General features: G+C 38.6%; 1 protein-coding gene across 4 annotated transcripts in view; it reads right to left on the bottom strand.

The window, feature by feature from the left end:
- Nucleotides 1-20,048, bottom strand: part of cep112 (centrosomal protein 112) — a 122,648-nt gene that overhangs the window by 55,140 nt on the left and 47,460 nt on the right. For all 4 annotated transcript variants that reach the window (XR_004342347.1, XM_032586910.1, XM_032586908.1 and 1 more), the window contains 3 exons: nt 16,405-16,540; nt 12,159-12,266; nt 6,674-6,856 (listed from right to left, as the gene is read on the bottom strand). Coding sequence is in view for 3 of the 4 variants with exons in the window: in XM_032586910.1 (XP_032442801.1) it covers nt 6,674-6,856; nt 12,159-12,266; nt 16,405-16,540 (427 nt within the window). In the remaining variant the exon portion in view is untranslated. The remainder of the gene's footprint in view (nt 1-6,673; nt 6,857-12,158; nt 12,267-16,404; nt 16,541-20,048) is intronic.

The raw sequence follows: 20,048 nt of genomic DNA, 5'->3' as shown, positions 1-20,048 counted from the left end.
AGGCAAATTGTGGACAAACCGTAACTGGTATCGACGAGCCGTCTTCACTTTCGAAGAGATCACAGACGTATCTACAAAATGAAATTTGAATGGCATTTCTAGGTGAATTTGTGACGACACAGAAAATCCTCAAAAATAGGGTATTTCTAGGATTTTTCCCATTGACTTATAATGGGGTTTTTTTCGTAGTTTTTTGCGAATTATGTCGCCACGTTAAGCCCAAATCCCACCAGAAGTAATAGCTGGAATGGCGTGAATTTTCTGCACGTTTTGATACCTCATTTGTAGGTGTGCACCCAGCGGTATGAGCCGCATTAACGGTTACGGAAGAAAAATAAAGAATAAAGAAACACTTTCTCCGACAATAGCAATAGGTTCCTGCCATTGCTTTGCATGGCAGGCCCCAATGAGTCATTGGTGAAAACAAACGTACAGCGAACTTGCACTCAGTTATGATAGATATAGAAAAGCTAGCTAGCTAGCAAGCAAGGGTTTACTAGCAGCTGGTTACTGGTAGTTGCAACCGCCTCGAGTCACAGAAAGCAATGAAGATGTCTGCGGATGACTCAAACTTTGGCCTGACAGTCTCGGGAACCCCCACCCCAAAAAACAACACATACAAGATTAAATAGTTCTGCCATGACCAAATCTAAGACTTCCGAGCAACATATTTAGGGCAAAATTATATATTTCTAGCAGATTTAAGACATTTCAAGGCCTTAATTTTAGGTGCATAAATTTAAGGATGCACAGACAATCTATGAAAATAGGCGCCTGGTCCTTAAAGGCATTCTAGGATGACTCCACCAATTAGAAGCAATAAGCAATAACTATTACAGTGACGTTTTGAGAGGTCTAAGATGAAGGACACTGTTTCACTCCAACATACCTGTATTGCACCTATTCCCCAGTTATTGCACATCCTCATTACTTTCCTTTGTTTCAGCATGTGCTCTTGCCTGCTGCCCGGTCCCCAGCCGCCAGAAAGGCCCGAGCATCCCAGGACAACACCGCGTTAAGGCTATCAGACAGCGAGTGTCTGAAGTGCTTTTTATTTAGGGGGCACTGAGGAGAAGCAAAAGGGACTTAAAAGGAGCGCCACATAAACAAGCAGAAGCTGTGGCTACCAGCTACACTCTTGTCTACACTGGTTCACGCACACAGATCTCTCCGCGTGTTCGCGGGCGTGCACATAAAGACGAATAGTCTCGAGCTGTCACACACACTCAGAATAACAAGCAGCAAATTCAAAGAAAACAAACATGAAATCGTGTCCCCTAAATTCTGTCTGATCGTTCGCAATTTTCTCTGCTCCGCTTTTGCAATCAAGGGCAAGAAGCAATACCATGTGAGCCCTGGGGTGTTTTTAATGCATAATTCTCTGTTTGACTAAAGTTGATACTATTTTTTTTAAGTCTCTTAATAACTAAGTATATAATCATCCAGAGCAGTAATCTCAGCATTGACATATAGCAAACACATGAAAGACTTTGCTCTGGGTACAACAGCAATTTATAATAAATGCATTTATTTAGATTAAAAATATCACATGTCATTGTCCAACCACGGACTTTAAAATGTTTTATTTAGATTCTATGCTGCAGACCAGCACAAAGTACTGTAATTATGATGGCTATACTAATAAAAATCTGAAAATAGTGGTGAGCATTTGTCTTCAGGAGGCCCTGAGTGAGTAGCCCCTAACAGATCAATCTTTTGTTCCATGGTCTACACGAGGTTAAAACTCTTCTCCATACCCCAAAGGAACAGGAAAGTCAACCGCTTTGTAAAAACAACTCTTGCTGTAATTAAAGTTTGCATCAACCTGTTTTGCACATCAACAAACTGAACGTTTTGCTAATTCGTCTTTGCAAAATAGCTCAGGCTCAGGCAGATTGGATGAAAAATGTTTTCAAATGTACATTTTCTAATCTTGGTGCAAATCTGAACTTTTAATTTAGGTCTGGTCTTCGACTGGGCCATTCTAACACATGGAAATGCTTTGATCTAAATCGTTCCTTATGTTTAGGTCATTCTAAGCAGCCTCAACTCTTTGGCAGCCTCTAGCAGGATTGTCCTGTATTTACTTAGCTTTTAACCCTGAATTGAGGAGAGCTCTGTGAGATGTTCAGGGTTCAAGACGTTTTCTAACCTAACAATTGTTTTAAACTTCTTCACAACATTATCACAGACCTGTTTGGTGTGTTCTTCATATTCATGATGACTTTTGTTCACTAATGTTCTCTGTGAAACGTCTGTACCCTTCAACCCTTTTTATTTGTTATATGAAAGCAAGTTGAAACACATCAGAGCACCAGCGTTCACTGAAGACATCAGCTGTGATCAGAACTGGGACGATGGGGGAGAAACTGAAACAGAAGTCATCTGAACTCAAATATGAATTAACTTTTCTAAAGAAAGACATTGATAAACACCACAGACAAGTAGACTGAAAGAGCCTAACACAGGAAGCTTAATATTTATAAGACATTGCAGGGCGAGACCCAGCAACTTTAAATATGCCGTGTAGTCAGAACACATGACCTTCTGCATATGTGAAATAGTAAATTGTTACCAAGTAACAAAACAATTTCTATGCAAGAATGACAACACATCAGAGACCATCCCAGCCTACGCTGTCCTTTTTATCTCAGCTTTGACACAGTCTGTCATCATCCTTTTCATTCGATGCGGTTTAATCGCGTCTCGGGATTGTAAACCTTTGAAAAAAAAAAAAGAAAAGAAAGCAACAACAAGGAAAAAAAAACTTCATAATTTAGTTCAACACGACTGAGGCAAAAGAACTCAAATAAGTTCCTACTTTCTCCTCTGCTATTGAAGTCCAGATGGTGTGTATGATCCTTCAGAAGAGAAATAATTACTGGAGAAAATAACAGCCACCCAAGAGACTGAGGGGAAACGGGTGGGAAATAATATTAATGACAAGCTATAAATTCGAAAGAAAGAAGTTTCTGCAAGTTTCAATGAGTTTTACTTAAAAACTTATTGTGACCTTCATGATCCTTAGGATTTGAATGCGACATATACATAAATTAATTTAAAATGCATTACATGTAAAGTAATAAGTTAAGTCTGTGCTTATCAGATCCAGCAGATGCATTCATTGATTTTTCATCGATGTTACCTACTGTAGCTGCAGTACCGTTGCAGGGCGAACACACCTTCTGCTTGGCACAGTGCTTTTTTTTTTAGAAGATATAATTCTTTTAATAGGAGCTGGGGGAAGGAAAAGAAGGCTGATTGGCACATTGTGGACTGCTGGATGGTGTCCAGACGGCACTGGTTTGGGTGGTAATAATTTAAATGAATTATTATGCATGTGTTTTTGACTACTTCACATGCCACCGAAGTGTTACAGTTACTGACAACAAGTTTAATACTTTATTTTCTGAATTAAATCCTTTTCGAAAACCAATTATATTGTAAATATAACCAGGATTTCAGTAATAATCATTGCTACCTTTTTGGCTAACTAGTATGATTTAATCGAACGTCTTAATATTATGATACTGAAATCCGGTAAAAATCAACTGACGCACAATTGTATCAAATAATATACTTTTTTTTTTTCAATAAAACATTGCATGTTTTATGCAAGCATTTAAAAAAAAATCCATAATCAATGAAAGCTCTGCATCTTCATACTTGTGCGTAGTCATATTTAACTTTGATCTTCCACCGGAGGGCAGTCGACAAGAGAAGGGGTAGACACAAACAAGCTTTTTGGGGAAAGTAACAATTTTGCTTAAGATGTAAAAGTCATAGAAATAAGCATGTTAAAAATAATAAAGTTTGCATCATATGGCTAGAGTCCTATTTTCAAGCCTAATCATGTTGCATAAAGTTTTCTGTGATAACTGAGCTGGTAAAGGATCAGTCCATTTTTATTCCCTAAACAAACTGCACAAGTGTCCAAACCCTGTGGGAAAGACATTGGAATTGCTTAAAAAAGGAACCACAACCAATGCTGCCAGTGCCTCCAGTGACATTTTGGAACAAGCAAATGAAGAAACATACAAATTATGAATGTAACCAACTGTAAATGTTGACCAAGAAGAGAAAACCTGGATGTATTTCAGACTTTTTATGAGTTTGTGAAAACCCCTGAAGGAGGTTGTCTCTCTTTTTTTTGGAGTAGAAATCATTTTTAATTTTAATTTGAAAAAGCTTTATGAATAAGCCAACTTATTGTTTGGGTGTTTGCCCTAACTGAAAAAACAAAAACAAAAACAAAAAAAAAACATGGAAAATATGAAATGGATTGGGGTTAAAATCAGGAGTCAGGAATGCATGCTGGTGTTGGATCACTGAAACAAATTAAGGCACCACTTCATCCTCTGGGGGGCATTAATCAGCTAACAGAAACACACATAGCTGGCTGCAGGCGGCGAGATATCATATCATTATGGACTAATGACTGAAATTTCCTCATCACACTTTTGAAAAGTTTAAAACAAGGTGTTTACCACTGTTAGAGTCCATGCGGATGCAAACTTAATTTTCTGAGCTAAGAAGAGGTCAATGACCATCAAAATTATAAACCGGAACCCTAAATTAAGTTCTGGACAATAAATAAGTATGGATATATTTGTGTGTATTTAGCAGCATGCTAAATGATGTAGAAACCCCAAGCGAGCAACAGATGGGTGATGCAGCCTTTCTAATGAGTTGCAGCACAGTTTGCTGACTGACGCAGTCTGGTGGGATGAAGTCGTGTCCCTGTTCAAATTTTTTAGCTCTTCCCTCCAGCTGCTGCGACGACACATCCGCTCTCCTGCTCAAACACAAGCCGGGAGCCAGGAATGCTGTTTATTAGAGTCTTGCCACAACCAGGAGATGAGCAGCTATTACTCATCCTGGGAGAGAGTCACTGAAGTTGGCTGTTCTCCTTCTTTGCCAAGTTTAGACTTATCAAGCATGAAGACAAGCTGAGACTACAGCTTTGTCTATCTGAACCAGGGTAAAAATTATGCGAAACAACCCTTGTAATGTTTTAACTGGCTGAAAAATGCTCTGCATGCAAACATACTAAAAAATGTCTTCACCCAATCTGTAGTTGTCAGTGTCAGAGAAATTGCCATAGTATATTCCTTCTTTTCATGGCCTGAAACGTTGATTTTGACGCTCTGATTTTGACATTAGACAGCCGTCATATTGCTTCTTTAAACTGCTGAACGGGCGAACAACAGGAACTGAGAATATGAAATGAGGATTGGGGGAACTTTGTTTTCAGTCCACCATCCTCCCCAGCGTCGTCAGATGCCAAGATCTGTCAAGCCGTACGTCACTTTGACATGAGCGGAGCTGTGCGTTGTGAGCAGTCATGTCCTGTGGTGACGGCATCTCCAGAAATCACATTCTCACAAATGGGTCCTACTTTTACATGCTGTGAAAACAAAGCTTCTCAAGACTATCAGGTCATGAAACAAAACAATAATATTTTTTTTAATTACATTTTCAGAACGTCTATAGAAATATATTACTTTGGCACTTCTGGATGGCTTTTACCTATAAATTTGTTTGTTAATGCTTAGGTGTGTCAATCAGTTGTAGACGAATAGGGAGCGGCAAAGTATTTAATGCTTAAATGTTTTTTCTGTTAAGGAATAATTTCTTGAAAAAAAATTAGAAAAAATATAAAAATTTAATAAAGATTGTTTTTCTGTTTAACTCTTTTTTTTAACTTTCATCTAAAAAAGTGCAAACTAACTAATTATGAGCAGTTTTAGCCAAAAGTGTCATCCCAAGTGGTTTCTCAAATTACTGTCTTCTAGCCAACGTCCAATAAATAAAAATTTTCCATGCTGACAAATTTCATTTCTCCACGAAGCCTGACGAGTCAAAAAACAATCCCAGTTGGGGGCTGGTTTATCAAATAGCTTCCTACAGAGCTCCAATCTATTCCCCAGGCTGGAGAGCGCCCAAAACCCAGTGGAGGGGTTTAGGCTGAAGACCTGCCGTTTTTGGGGTAAATCGTAAAAGAATAGCCCCCTCAATGTCTGATACGTCCATTGATTCAGATCAAGAATTCATACAGGTCATTGTGCAAGAAAATGCTGTAATAAGAGAATAAACTGCGCTTTCCGGAGAGAGACGACTTCCAGCGGTGAGAGGACAAAGCCCTGTAAAATAGATACACTTTACCTGCAGATCGGAAAGCTCACCAGGGCGTCTAAAAGTGTGGATTTAAAAATAAAAACACAATAAAGCTGGGTTGTATACATAACTGATAACTTTAATGTTTTAAATGTTTATAGTGGCTTCTAGAAACTTGCTTTGGTAATTAAACAATTAGAAACTAACATCGAAACTTAGATTTCTTGCGTTTCCTTAGTTTTGCCTTGTTTCCTTTAGTTTTTTCTGTATTTTTACCAAAGCTCGCCATCATTTATAAGTATTTTTCTGTTGGCACATCCATATTTAAAATTTGCGCATGAAATACGCAGCAATCAGAAAAATTATTCACACCCAGAGTAAGAACGTGCCTTGCTTCAAGTTAAAAAGTGTCTCAACCCGCTGTGCTTTTGAAACCCCAGGACAACGTCAATGGGCGAAAAGCAAAACGGTTATCCACGGGAGAGCGGCGGGTCAGCATGTGTTGATGTGTGTGTGTGTCTGCATCTGTGAAGGTTGATCTGTCGAGACCCCCTACCTGGGCATCATGCTTCCTCCACTCCTGGGCGTGCTGCTGGTGCTGTTGCAGGGTGGCCCTGGCCTGCCTCTCCAGGCTGCTCGCCTCCCGCTGGTGCTCCTGGACCAGGTTGTCCTTTTCCGCGCTGTGTTGCTGCTGTAGCCGCGTCCTCTCCTGCTCGTGCTGTGCGTGCTGCTCAGCCATCTGATTGGACAAGCAGGCAAAAAGAGACTTCATCAGCCAACACACGCGCTCCAAACCTTGTCGTCATGACAACTTGTCCATGTACGTTTTTCTTTATCTTCATCGTCCCGTTTCCACCAACACTTTCATCCAACCAGAGTGCCGGGCTAATTAAGCAAGATTAGAAGGGATGTGGTATAAAAAAAAAAATTAAAAAGAAAGCGGAAAGTTTTTGTGCATCCTCACACCGCCAGACACGAAAACATAATGTGACGTGTTTACATCTATCCTGCTCCCCACACCCCCAACCCTCAAACCTCCCACTGCTAATTGTAGGGACTGGCCCTTAATGTCCAAGTCTCTCCCTTGTGGCTGGTCTCATTCGTCTCATTCTGAGGTCGGCATATGAAAGGGTCGCCGGTTTCTGCTATGTAAGAAAGCTGGTAGGGGTTAGCCATCTGGCGGCAGTAACCACCATGCCCCATGCTATGCGCTTGACAGAATGTGAAAATCGGCTTAGGCGAAGAATATGATGATTATTATAATCCGAAAAAGTACGAAAGTTTGAGAGGAAGACGCTTAATGATTCTTGACAGTACCTCTGTGACAGTTTCAATTTCAAAGTTTAAAAGATAATATTTGTGTGGATATTTAAAGTTTATCCACCTTGAGGGTGAAATCCACCATTCAAGAGAAAATACTTATGAAAATATTATAAATGGAATAGTTTAAACATAAATATCCCGAAGATTTAAGTCTGGTAAAAACTTCAATCTATAACGTCACAGTGTCATAGAGGAAAATGCTTCTAATGGGACAAAAAGCTTTAATTTTTCAGGGTTTAATCATCCTGTCAGTTGAAGCAAGTCCGTTTTCTAGCTGAGCTGTAAGAGGAGTCACCTGCTGGGATGTGAAGGCCGGGCCGGTGAAGCTCCCAAGCCTTTCCCAGACTCTGTTCCCACTCCCCTGTGGTGGAGTGAGGGAGAAGCAACCCCCACATCGTCCTGCCGCTCTGGTCCAGCCCGAGCCCTGAAAGGACAGCAGGGGCCCGGGGCCCACTAGCCTCCCTGCTTTGAAGCTAATCCGCACACATTGTGCATGACGGCACCCTACCTGGCCAACCAGAGGAGCGAAGATCGACAGTCTCTGTGCCCGATGTCTGCTCTGTCCATGGCACTGGCTGTGAACACCAAGCACTATTCAGAGTGGGCGATGAATGAGGAAATATCTCCAGGAAGCTGGATTCCAACTTTAAAAAGTAGGGATGGCCATATAAATGCTCATTTAGGCGTCCAAAGATTTATTCTTCTGGTTTTGCTGCACAATGATTGTCAGAGGTTTGCATTCAATCATCTCAAAATTCATAAACTTTGCCCAAAATTGACAACTTAATAATCTCAAACACACACAGCAAAAAATATTGAGCTTCTGGAGTGGCCCAGAATTCAGCCCTGTAGAAAATGTGTGGACTTTTGCTGAAAAGGAAGAGTCTGTGCCAGCATACTAACTAATTTAAATGGATTCTACCATTTTTGGCAACAAGGGCTAAAATATTCAGCCAGAACTACACTAGAAGTAGAAACTTGAGCACTTAATTCTTTCTTTTTTGAAATCACCCAAGTTGACTTGTAAATCATAATGTCAGTCGACCAAAAAAAGAACAGTTAAGACAAACAGCTAAAAACCAAAAACATTCAACTCATTACCCAAAAAAAGATTCTTATGCATTTTATATTACCATTTCAAAACTCTATACAAACATTCATAATAAATTAATGTCAGACATGTGTTGTTGGCAGTGTTAGCACATAATACCTGCAGGATCAAAAATGAAAGAAAAAAGAAAGACAGGGCAGTGGGTAGAAATGCACAGTTTGAAGGGAAGTACAACACACAGAAGGAACAAAAGGATCTAAAAAATTAAGAAAAAAACAGAAGGAAGAAAAGAAAGGAAATAAATCAGGACAAGAAAGGAAACAGATAAGGAGGAGGTAGGGCACAAAATGAAGGGAGGGAAAGAGGAAGACGTAAAGAAGAAATTACAAATGATGCAATAAATTAACAAATGCAGGACACCAAGAAGATACGAAGGATAGAAGGAAGAGAAGACAAAAAGAGGGATAGAAGTCATTGCAAAAGGAAGAGTGGAAGTAAAGAAAAGGAGCATTAAAGAGTGAGGACAAAATTAAAGACAAATGCTCATAAATACTCAAAGAAGAAAAGAAGGAAGGAGAACATTTAGACATAAAACATGAAATTAAGTCTGGAAATGCAAACGTTTTTCCTTACTTATCGTGACACAAAAAAAGGTGAAATCCAATTCCAGACTCTTCCAGAAAACAGCGACCCAGCCATGATGAGTTCACATAAACTTCTGAATGGCACTCTAGTTTTGCCAAACGTCCTGAGAGAAAGGTCAATACTAAGAGGCTTATAAGTGAAAGTGTATTCTGACAGTCTGTTGGATATGTCACTTTTTTTTGCCTTTTATTCCTTCAAATAAAACACACACTATTAAAACATATATTATGCTTCGGAATTTTTTTTTTATTTTTTATTTTTTTATCCAAAACTGGCTTAAAAATGAAGAAATAGCAATGAAGCTAAAATATGAAGATCATCTTTTTTATGCTGCTACTGGTAATGTTGATACTATAGAAAACCCAACAGATAAAATGTATCACCTCTACTAACAACTCATTCAGACATGAAACACCTCCAAATCCATGCAGAATATGCTGCCTCACAGAAATCATTAGATTTATGTTGGAAAAACTCTATCAAACAATCTCTATCAATTGATAGACTTCATAACATGGGTGTTCTGGATAACAGAAATGGGCAACATTGATATAATGTGAAATCAACAATTAGAGGAGAGAAGCAAACAGAGAGTATTCCCTAAAAGGAGCCTGGATGTGACATTACGCATGAGATGCATGCAGTACAGGATGCTGCGGTTCTTAAAGGGACCAGCGTGGCAGTTTTCTAGGAAACAGTGAGTCAGTTAGGGCACAATTTGGAGCTCCAGAGAATTATGTGGTACAAATTGAGATTGGACAGTGAGGTAAAAGGGCTACTTCTGCTCTGAAGAGGACAGACAAGACTGGTCTCGAGCGGAAAAATGGCTGGAGCTAAATTCTGAAATGGAAAAAAGGCAACCGTCTTCTCTTCATTGTAGGGTTTGATGGACAGAGAGTTCCAGAGAGACTGAATAGAGACATGCTCTATCTACTTATATACTTATACGTCTATAAACTAGATTTCTTCTTCATTTAATGTGCTAGTCTGACACATGAAGAGTAAAGCTGTAAAGCATTTCCCTTAAGTGTTAAGCTCTCGACTCCAAACCAGCTATAAGACCGCTCTGAATTTAAGCTAGATCCAGAAACCGTGCCTGACAGCGTGGAGGGTCAGCTGGCCAACAGCTCCCCTCTGATCTATTTCTCCACTTGCAAGTATCACTAAAGCCGCCCTGGAGGGAATTTGCTTCTCCGAACGGACTCCAGCACCATGACCCCTTCAATCTTGTGACACCAATCTTTCTAGAGCGGAAGCAACAACACACACATGCAGGCCTGAGAGACTGGGAGCTCACAAAGAAAGTGTCAAAAATTGAACATGAAATAGCATTCATAAATAATAAAACAGTCTTCCTGTCCATTCAAATGCATTTCCATTGACTGATGTGAAAAACCTCTCATCAGATAGCTAAATCAATCGTCTGTGTTTTTATCTTATAGAGAAAAGCGTTCCAGATCACCACGTTTGGCCATCCCAGCTTCACCTCCTCAGCAGACGATGATCATCACATAAATACAACTTGAAAATCATTACTTTGTTGCAGCAAATCAGAGTTTGGGGGAAACAATATTTACTTTTAGACAACTTAACCTGCATTGTTTGATATCAGTTAAAATATGTTTATTTTCCACCAACTCTCCAGTGTTAAAAGATTTTTGTTTTCTTCTCTTTCTAAGAAATGGTTAACGCAATTCAACACAGCTGTTCAGCCATGGTGCATGTTAGTAAGGAAATGGTTTCCCCTCTCCTTGGAAGTAACACTGGCTTCATACCCCTTCATTCACATCAATCTACTGCAAATTACACGAAGCGTAAACTCCATCTAGCCAAAAAATGAGAGTTAGCATGCTTATTAACGCACAGGTTTGGTGCCAGTTTGGTGCTTGGGAAGCAATCATGCTCTGGATACGGAAGGGAAATGGAGACGTTACAGCAGTTAGTGGCGCACCCTTATGGTGTGTCACATGGTCACACTGTACATGTCAACATGGGGCAATGCAAGCCCATTATTATTGTTTCTTTTTAAACTTAACAATAATTGTGTTATGGAATGAGACCAGTAAATTCAAATGCAGCATTCTGTGCCGTTTATTGCAATTGCATAATCTCACATTCAAAAATTTAAACTTTAATTTGAGTCCATTTATTTAGTAAGGAGAAAAAAACATACAACAATTAAAATTTTTCATGACAATGTAATAAAGGTGATTACTGAATCAGGTGAACCGTTCCCGTGTTAATTTGACACATTAACAAGCTGAAAAATCAAATGTTCTGGCAGAGATAATGGCATCTTTAAGAGTTCATGATGCTATCATCTCTGGTATGGGGCCGTTAGGAGAGATACAGGCCCACAGCATCACAGATCTTCCACTGTACTCAACAGCACACGTGGGGTTATTTTCCACACTTTTATTCTCTGTTTCACATCAAACCAACCAGAACTATTTGTCTAATAAAAAAAATCTCTATTTGTGCTTCTATTTCTGTTTTGTTTTTCTTATTTCCCCTACCATCCCCTGCACTAAATGTGGAGGCAAGACAAACTCTAATCCTTATCCAGACATGTTTGTCAAGCCCCAGTTTTTTTCTGGCATTTTCAGCATGTACGTGAAAATGTCAAATTAGTCTCAAGTGTTCTTCATGGCTTAAATAATTAATTCAGCTCTGTGAAATAACTTTCAATCCTATGGTTTAATTAAATATAATGTTTCTCCATCAGCCAGTGTGTTTTAAAATGTTATCTTGAAATTGAAAACGACCCAAAGAGATAAAATGACAAATGAACCATGCAGCCCGCATTAGTGTTCAAAAGGCCATGATAAAAATATTATTTGGGTTGGAATCAAAGCGTAATGTAAAGCGTGTCCTTTAACATGAGGAATATCCGGCAGAACAGATAGGAAAGAGCGAAGTAGTCCTAATAGATGTCAGCTCTGACGGGCTAAGCTTTCACTCACAACACGTTACTATTTGGAACAAAAGCAGGAAGAACACAGAGTTCCAGCCTCATACAAACCTGCTGCTCGTATTTCTGTCTCAGTGCATCAAGCTGTAGAGAGAACTCCTTGGCCTGGCTCTCCCTTAGGGTTTTGGAGCGGATCAAGTCCTCCTCTACCTTCTCCATCTGGTGGTGAAACAAGAAGAAACAACAAGATGACAAACTTCAACATTTTTTAAACATGTGAGGATGAAATCCTCTACAATTCACAATATTGCAAAACATGTGGCATTCACTGTGACTAATATGTAGCAGAGTTAAATAACATTTAAGTTCAATAATATTCATAAATTGCTTAATCTCATAACTCCATAAAAAAATCTATGTGAATATTGAATTCTAACATTTCCTTATCCAGCCTGTATGTCACTCAAAAGATGAAGTTCTAAATCTTATTTCTTCAGATGTACTGAGAAAAAATGAAAAAAAAAAAAAAAAGTTTTAATAAAATGTCAACAACTAATCAACAACAGAATCAAGAATATTAGTTATTGTTTTCTCAACTTGATTTTAAAAAAAGAAACAAAAAAGCTTAAAGATTAATAAAGAAAAACTTGAACTAATTTATACACCTATTATAAAATAGGGATGTTTTTAATAGAAAATATTCAGAAGACTACTATCTAAACAAATTAACAAGCTAAAAACGGCCAGGAGTCTCGATTCGGATCTAGTTGAACCTGCTGAGGAAGTTGTCAGGTTATTCTGAAGTTGAAAATCTTCAGAATGTTTCTGAAGCCTGAAAGCATTTTCTTTCCTAAATTTACCCTTAAAGTTTAAAGTTGGATATAAGAACTAGAATTAGGTCACAGAATCTCTCTTTTCAGTAACTGAGAAAATCAGCAAGCCTCTGATAGTTTTTAGGTTTCTATGCTTGGTGTTGTATTTCTGTTTAAAACTGTTTTTACTCAGTTTTAGATAACTGCTAGTGATTATTGATTCTATTGGTTCTGTTTATATGAAAACATATAAAGTTTTAATATGTTTAAATAAAAAAGGCAGCTCTGAGGACTTAAAACATCTTGTTACTTAGAACCATATAAGCTAATAATAGATCCTAGATTTTTAAAGCTTATTCCTTTTTGAAGTTTCGATAATAATATTTAGATATGATTTTCATTTTCAATTTATTAAATTTTCACCTTTTTCTATAAAGTTAAGATTTGTTTCTGTTTTCTTAATCTTTTTTTCTACTTTTTAAGATATTAGCTAACTGTAGATCAGATTCATAATTTCACTGATGTTCTCCATCAATCTATACATCTTTTCAGTGAAATATTATTTTTTGCACTGTTTCTCAATGAATTCTAAATCATACTTCTTTCTAAAATGTAATAGTAATGTAGTATGTAGTAGTAAGGTTAAATGTTAAGGAGTAATCAGAGTGATTTATGAATAGTAATCTAGTTAAATGCAGTTTAATCCTGCTACAAATTATATTAACATATTTATTCAATGTGAAACAAATATAAGCTAGTCCAAATATAGTGTCAGATTGCAATTTTTGTGTATGAGGAGATATTAAACACAATCATCTCCTTTTTTCTTACCGTCCTCACAGCCAACAATTTTCATTCTTTGTACAAGTGATGAAAAATAAAAACAGAAACTGTAATTTACAGAAACATCTCAACGGTGCTGCTTGTAAGACCAACGAAATCCTGAATGTGTTCTTTATTAATCTGTTTAGAATCCTAAAACCTCTTTGAACTCTCCACGCAACACAGATTTCATTCTATACAGCAATGCTGCTTCTTCTTCTTCTTTTCAAACCAAAATAGGGCAGGATCTTCGCTTTAACTGCAGTCTGAATGGAAGAAGCTGATTTTTTTAAATAGAGAAAGAAAGGAGTGACGCAGATAATCCATTTAGATATCACACCATCTGTAAAAAGAGAAACGGCGAAAGACGATGAAAGGAATGACGAGAGGATGAGAAAATAGTAAAAAACTTCTTTTGAAGTACTTTCCACAACATTAAAGCCTTAGCAGGAAGATGCACAAGCAGGGAGGGGAGGCGGAAGAGGAGGAAAGAGCGAAAGAGGGAGAGAAGATGACAGGGATGCAGAGGAGACTGCTCTACGCTCCCACGGCTTTGATGTGGGCTGAGGATAAAGTCAGATTGAAGATCGGGATGCCAGGGGCTCAATGGGAAAAGAAGGAGCAAGCGCGAGGATGGAAGGATGAGAGCAGCAGAAGCAGAAGGAAGAAGGAAAAGTACTGCATTCAAGAGGAGAGGAAACCAAGACTCCCAGTTCAAATATTTAAAAATACTCATGTTGAGGCAATCCTATTGGGAAAAAAAACTCCATCCAATAATATTTGTACCTAAAGTGGGGCAGGACTTTACAAAATAAGAGGAAAATAAAAGATGACATAATTAATTTCTTTAAATTAAGTCTCGGGGAAACAAAGGTTGTTTCATGTGCCAAGAAATTTCCGAGCATAAACTCGACTCCCACACAGTCTCTCATATTCCTACGCCCAGAGTGCCCCCAAACGCAACGATTAAGTGAAAAACTTCACTAATCGGCAACTAAAACTTGCAAATCTCTTTAACACGGAACATTTAAAACATTTAGGACCGCACAAGGCATAGCGCGACTTGTTCAACAACAACAACAACAAAAAAATGCCTATAGCACTAGACAGCATCAGCAGTTGTACACTGAGTGCATATTGATTGGGAAACTTTTCCAATAAACAGCAGCCCACGCAACACCGACCTCTGATGGGAAGGCACGGCTGCCTGACTAATTAGCGTAACTGCTTATTGTGCGCGGTCCGTTCCCTACTGGAACCCGAACACCCGGTGTCCTGCCCACTTCCAACCTGGGAGGTCATTAAGTGTTAGTGGAAAAATTCAAGTTTAATGAGAAGAATTTTATTTGATTTCATTTGTACAAGTTCACCAAACAAGAGCGAATGGCCCGAGGGTGATTATGTTTTGGCTCTTACATATAGATTGTTTGAGCGTAAAGCAGTTAAAAGGTGAAGAGAGTTTAATGATTTTACTGCAGAAATTTTTTATATATAAACGCACAGAATGAAATAATTAAGCCAAAAAGAAGAATAAAAAAAAATTCACTGGCTCAACTAGTGATGATGTGTGAAAACCCTTAAAATATATTCCGTTTTTATTGTATTAGCAATCCTAAAATTCCTAATCAAGTTAATTGCACGGTTTGTTCATTTTAATCAAAAACCATGTGGTTTTAACAAGCAGTGGGCTCAATTCAAAAACTGTTTTGGCAGCTAAATTATTGAATAATTATTGAATAATAATGAATAAGCTCTTCCATGTGAGCTCAGCAACAAAGACATACACACACACACACACTGTATATTTATATATGCATATACAGTATATACACAGTACATATATACTGTATATAGTAAGATTGGTGATGTTAACTTTGGGGACATCTGTGTTTGCTGCTGTCTGATGATGTTTTATACTGAGATGATATTTTAGGCTTGAATAGGTTATAACAGGCGTTTTTCCACAATTTGCACAGAACAATAGTCTTTTCCTGCATCCCATCAGATTGGATTTTGAAGCAAAAATGAATCCCCTGTGGGAAAAGAGAAGCAGCTTTGTTGTCCATCTCTGTTGTCACGTGTGCGTCAGATTTATCGGCATATCAGAAACAAGTGAATACAAATGTTCTGCTCTGAACTTTTATATACAAAAAAAAGCTATTAATTTCATTAAAAATTTCTACGTAATCAATTAATCAAACTTAATGAATTTAATTTCATTCTTAAGTCCAGAGATTAAGAAAATCTAAGTTTGCACAACCATTGATATCTTTCAGCTAGCGTTTTAATGTGTTAAATGCTGTTTTGGCCTACTGGGCAGTACTTAGTTTCCTAAAGAGAGAAGAAAAGTGCTCTCTAGATTTTCCAAAGATTTGGGTTCTGTCATAGTGTGTCCTCTTCTCAACTCACCTCACTGGCTTTCAATCCGAGTTGGTGTGAGGATTGATTCAGCCACAAAGGTTAATTTTCTGTGTTACGATTTTTAGGTTTACTCTGTGTTTTTGATTACTCTTCTGGCAAAAGACCAACAGTTCATTATGCAATGCATAGTTCCCTAGGCTTATAAAACAGAAACAGTCCCACATCCTGCACCGTAAGCGGTTGATTTCCCATGTATTTATCCTTCGTTGTTCCAAACATTCCTGGCGAAAAGTCCAAACCTAATCACATCTGAACAAATCCGAGTTATATTCGAGGGTGAGGATTATATTTATGTGTCCGACCTGGAGTTTCATGTCAGTGTAGACCTTCTCAGAGCTGAGCTCCACCTGCTTCTTGAACTGCTCCAGTGCCAAATCGGCCTGCTGGATCTGCTGTCTTTGGCTCTGTTTCGCCCTGTCCAGCTGGCTCTCCATCTCTCTTCAAAGCAAGCACAAGAACAAAGGAATGAATACACTTCACCCAGGCAAAGAATATCAGCTGCAGAAAAGAGGAGAGAGAAATGGTAAACTGAAGAATAGGTCGACTCCAGATCTCAAAAGTGTACAATCAATTATCATACATTTTAATGTGTTCCAATCGGCTGTTGTCTTTGCAGAGGGTAGCATCCACTTCTCATGTTAAGGAACTCTGAAAAAACCTTAATTATGCAGTTAAATATGTAGAACGGGAGATTGTTATTCATTTTTGATGGACAATATAGTAATTAAATGTGTTAATATAAAACATCAAAGTGATGCTTTTTAGGAAATTTAGAGGCCATGATCACACTAAACATACAGACTTTTTAGGTTTTTATGATAAGCTTTTACATAACATTCTGAAGAGGAAATCTCTTATCTAAACATAATCCCAATTACTGGCTCAACCTGCTTCCACTTCAGTACTTAGTCAATCCTATTTAGGAAAACAGTCTATCATGACTCCCCTCTATCGTCTGGCATCGGGGAGAAATCTTACAGTCCATTTAGAACATAAAAATCCAGAAGTTTCTTTCTTCTGCAAAGAGGAAAATGTTTTAATAATTTGTTTTCTCTAATAGAAATCTGAAAAGTGCTTCTGCATTAAACCCATTTGAGTCAACGCTCTGTAAAACCACCTGATGTTGCGTTTACAGCGGCAAGTCTTTTTGGAGCCCGTCTCCACCAGCTTTACACATCTAAAGACTGAAAATTGATATGATTTGCCAAACTGGTGGAACTGAATTTAATTTAATGGTGTCAAAATAAAAATTTCAAACCTAAAAAGTCAAATTCCTTGTTGTTGCACACAATCTTAACTGTAAATTTTCTTTATTTACATTATTTGTTTAATTTGAAGTTTTACATAAATTCAATGTAAACTTACCAGGCAATAAATGGATTCTAAATTATCTTACAATTCTGCGCTATAAATTTGTGTGTGTCCTCCATGCTGGTTTGTGATTATGGCTGCCAAATGTCAGGTCACAGAGGAGCAAGTAGAAGAGGATTGACAGGCATACTGAGGGGGACAGCACCGTACCAAGACCTGTCAGAGTGCAGCCAGCATGCCCAGCCTCGACATCATATACAGAAGCAACTGAACAGCTGTCAAGCTTAACAACACAGGAGTGTGTGTGTGGAGGACAGGGCGGATGTCGAGGCGGACGGATGACAGAGGTAGATATGAAGGTTGAAGGTAGATATGAAGGGGTTTATTTCTGTATCCATTCAAACAAACCCACCCTCCCTCCCACCACGGGTCGCGCAAGGCGAGTTTTTACTCTACCCCAGCTGACATCGGGGCAAATGGCAGAGTGCACCCTTGACTGATCAGTCAGTCACAGAGCTGAAATACTCACATCTAGACCTATAGGCAATTCCAGCCCTTCAATTAACCTAAATTTCTTCGAATATTGAACCTTTCTGCTGTGCTCCTAAAGTGCGGCTCCTTGCAAATTCATGCAAAGTGAAATGCATCAAATTAATGGTGGCGAAACATTTTTAGAAACCTGTAATCAACACGAACATCAAACAGTTTATGACTGTCACACATAAAGTGCAGGGTGAACTCGTGCATTCAGTCACACTTGGACAGTAAAAAAAACACATCTACTGGATCATGCATGTCAGAAAATTATGTGTGGCCGATTAATTGGCCTACTTTGTATTTGAGATGTCCGCCACACCATTCCTGGAAAAACCTGCAAGTAAGCCTATTCAATCCAATTTTACTAAAATAAAGCAACAGATATGATGCACGACCGGCTCCCTGGAGTTACAATCCTACAGATCCTCATTCTGATGCAAAAATGTGTCAGCATTACAGATAACACTGCATGACCAGTTTTGCATTCTTCGGGACGTAACATGTGCTGGTTGTGTGTCGGTGCACTTTCTTCCCTATTCTTGTAAGTGAGCGCTCTAAAAAGGTGTGGATAATTATTCCCCCCTGGACAGTTGAACAACCGGGGAAGGAATCCTGACCAGTGGGGGATCCATTTAAACCCTTTAGAAGAATAGCTATTACAAAGGCAAGGTATGAAATTTCAAGTGTGTGTGTGTATTTTCATGGAATGTGTAAGGTACAGAGTGTATTCATACCCTTTAAATTTGTTCACTTTTTCAACATGTTATTGGGTTTTTATATAATTTGTAATATATCAACAAAAAGTAAATCAGAATCATAAAGTGAAAGGAAAATGTTAGACGGTTTTAACTTTTTTTCCCACTGTATGGAATCCAGTGCAAGGAATTCCAAACCTGATTGATTCAGAAAATTCAAAATTCCTCATGTGTGGTGGAGAAGTAACACTGCACATCAACCTGAACACACTGCCTCTACAGTGAAACATGGCAGTGGCAGCATCATGCTGTATGGACACTTTTCATCCGCAAGGTGACCATCAATCCAAAAATGGATGGAGTTAAAAATAGAAGTACATTTCTTTGAAGCTGCAAAAGGTTTTAAAATCGAAGATGAGGTTCATCTTCCAGCAGGACAGCCCTAAACATAAAGCCGAGGCTACAAGGGAATGGTTCCACCAAAGAATAGTGAACCCAGACCTGAAAGCCATTAAGAATTTGCAGAAAGACTTAAAAATTCATCCTCACTGCCACTCTCCATCCAATCTGACAGAGCTTGAGCTATTTTTGAACATACCCCAAGAGACTTGCAGTTGTAATTGTTGTGAAAGATGCGTCTTCAAAGGATTGACTTGAGGGGGCTGAATCTTTAGAAGACTACATTGTAAAGTAAGACTGTGATTGTGATGGGAAAACATAGAAGACTTTAACGGGTGTGGATACTTTTGCAAGGTCCTGGAACATTCAAACTATGTAGGAACATGCAACGCTGTAGCTTTTATGTGTGCATAACCATTTGCAAATTTTCAGTTTTTAAAGAGAAGAATGTTTCCCAAAATTAAAAGCAATAAAGAAAACTAGAAGAGCAACAGCAGAATGCAAAGAACAAAACAGCCCAAGAACAAAAGCAGCGGATACAGAAAGGAATGTGCAGGGTTTCTCTCCTCTTTAAAGTGTTCTGTCTCCTAGTAATTTTGGTTTCTCTCATGTTGGACATCAAACAACAAAGAGGCATTTTTTTTTCCCGTTCCCAATTCTGTGTACTCTGTAATTATTAATCAAACTCGCTGCATGACTGCCTCTCGGACTCAGTCGAACACAAAAGAATTTGTGGAAAGAAGCTAAGAAGGAATAAGAAAGGAGAACAGGAAACGGAGAGCATGTCACAGAAATAGCTAACTTCCAAAGAAGAGCAAAAGGAAAAAAGGATTTGAACGTATGCTTCACTTGAGAGAGGAGAGAGAATTCATGCGGGTGTACGGGTGTGTGCATGTAGGCGTGCACGGGCCTTTGTTCATGAGGCACGGTCCCAAACTCTCTCTGCGACTGACAATGCAACTCAAAGAAAGCACTACGGCTGTGTTGGAACTAGCTGCTGGGCT

This window comes from Xiphophorus hellerii, chromosome 16, assembly GCF_003331165.1.
Source record: "Xiphophorus hellerii strain 12219 chromosome 16, Xiphophorus_hellerii-4.1, whole genome shotgun sequence".
NCBI classification, from domain to species: Eukaryota; Metazoa; Chordata; class Actinopteri; order Cyprinodontiformes; family Poeciliidae; genus Xiphophorus; species Xiphophorus hellerii.
Note: the sequence above shows the minus strand (reverse complement) of the source record. Positions and strands in the feature narration are given on the sequence as shown.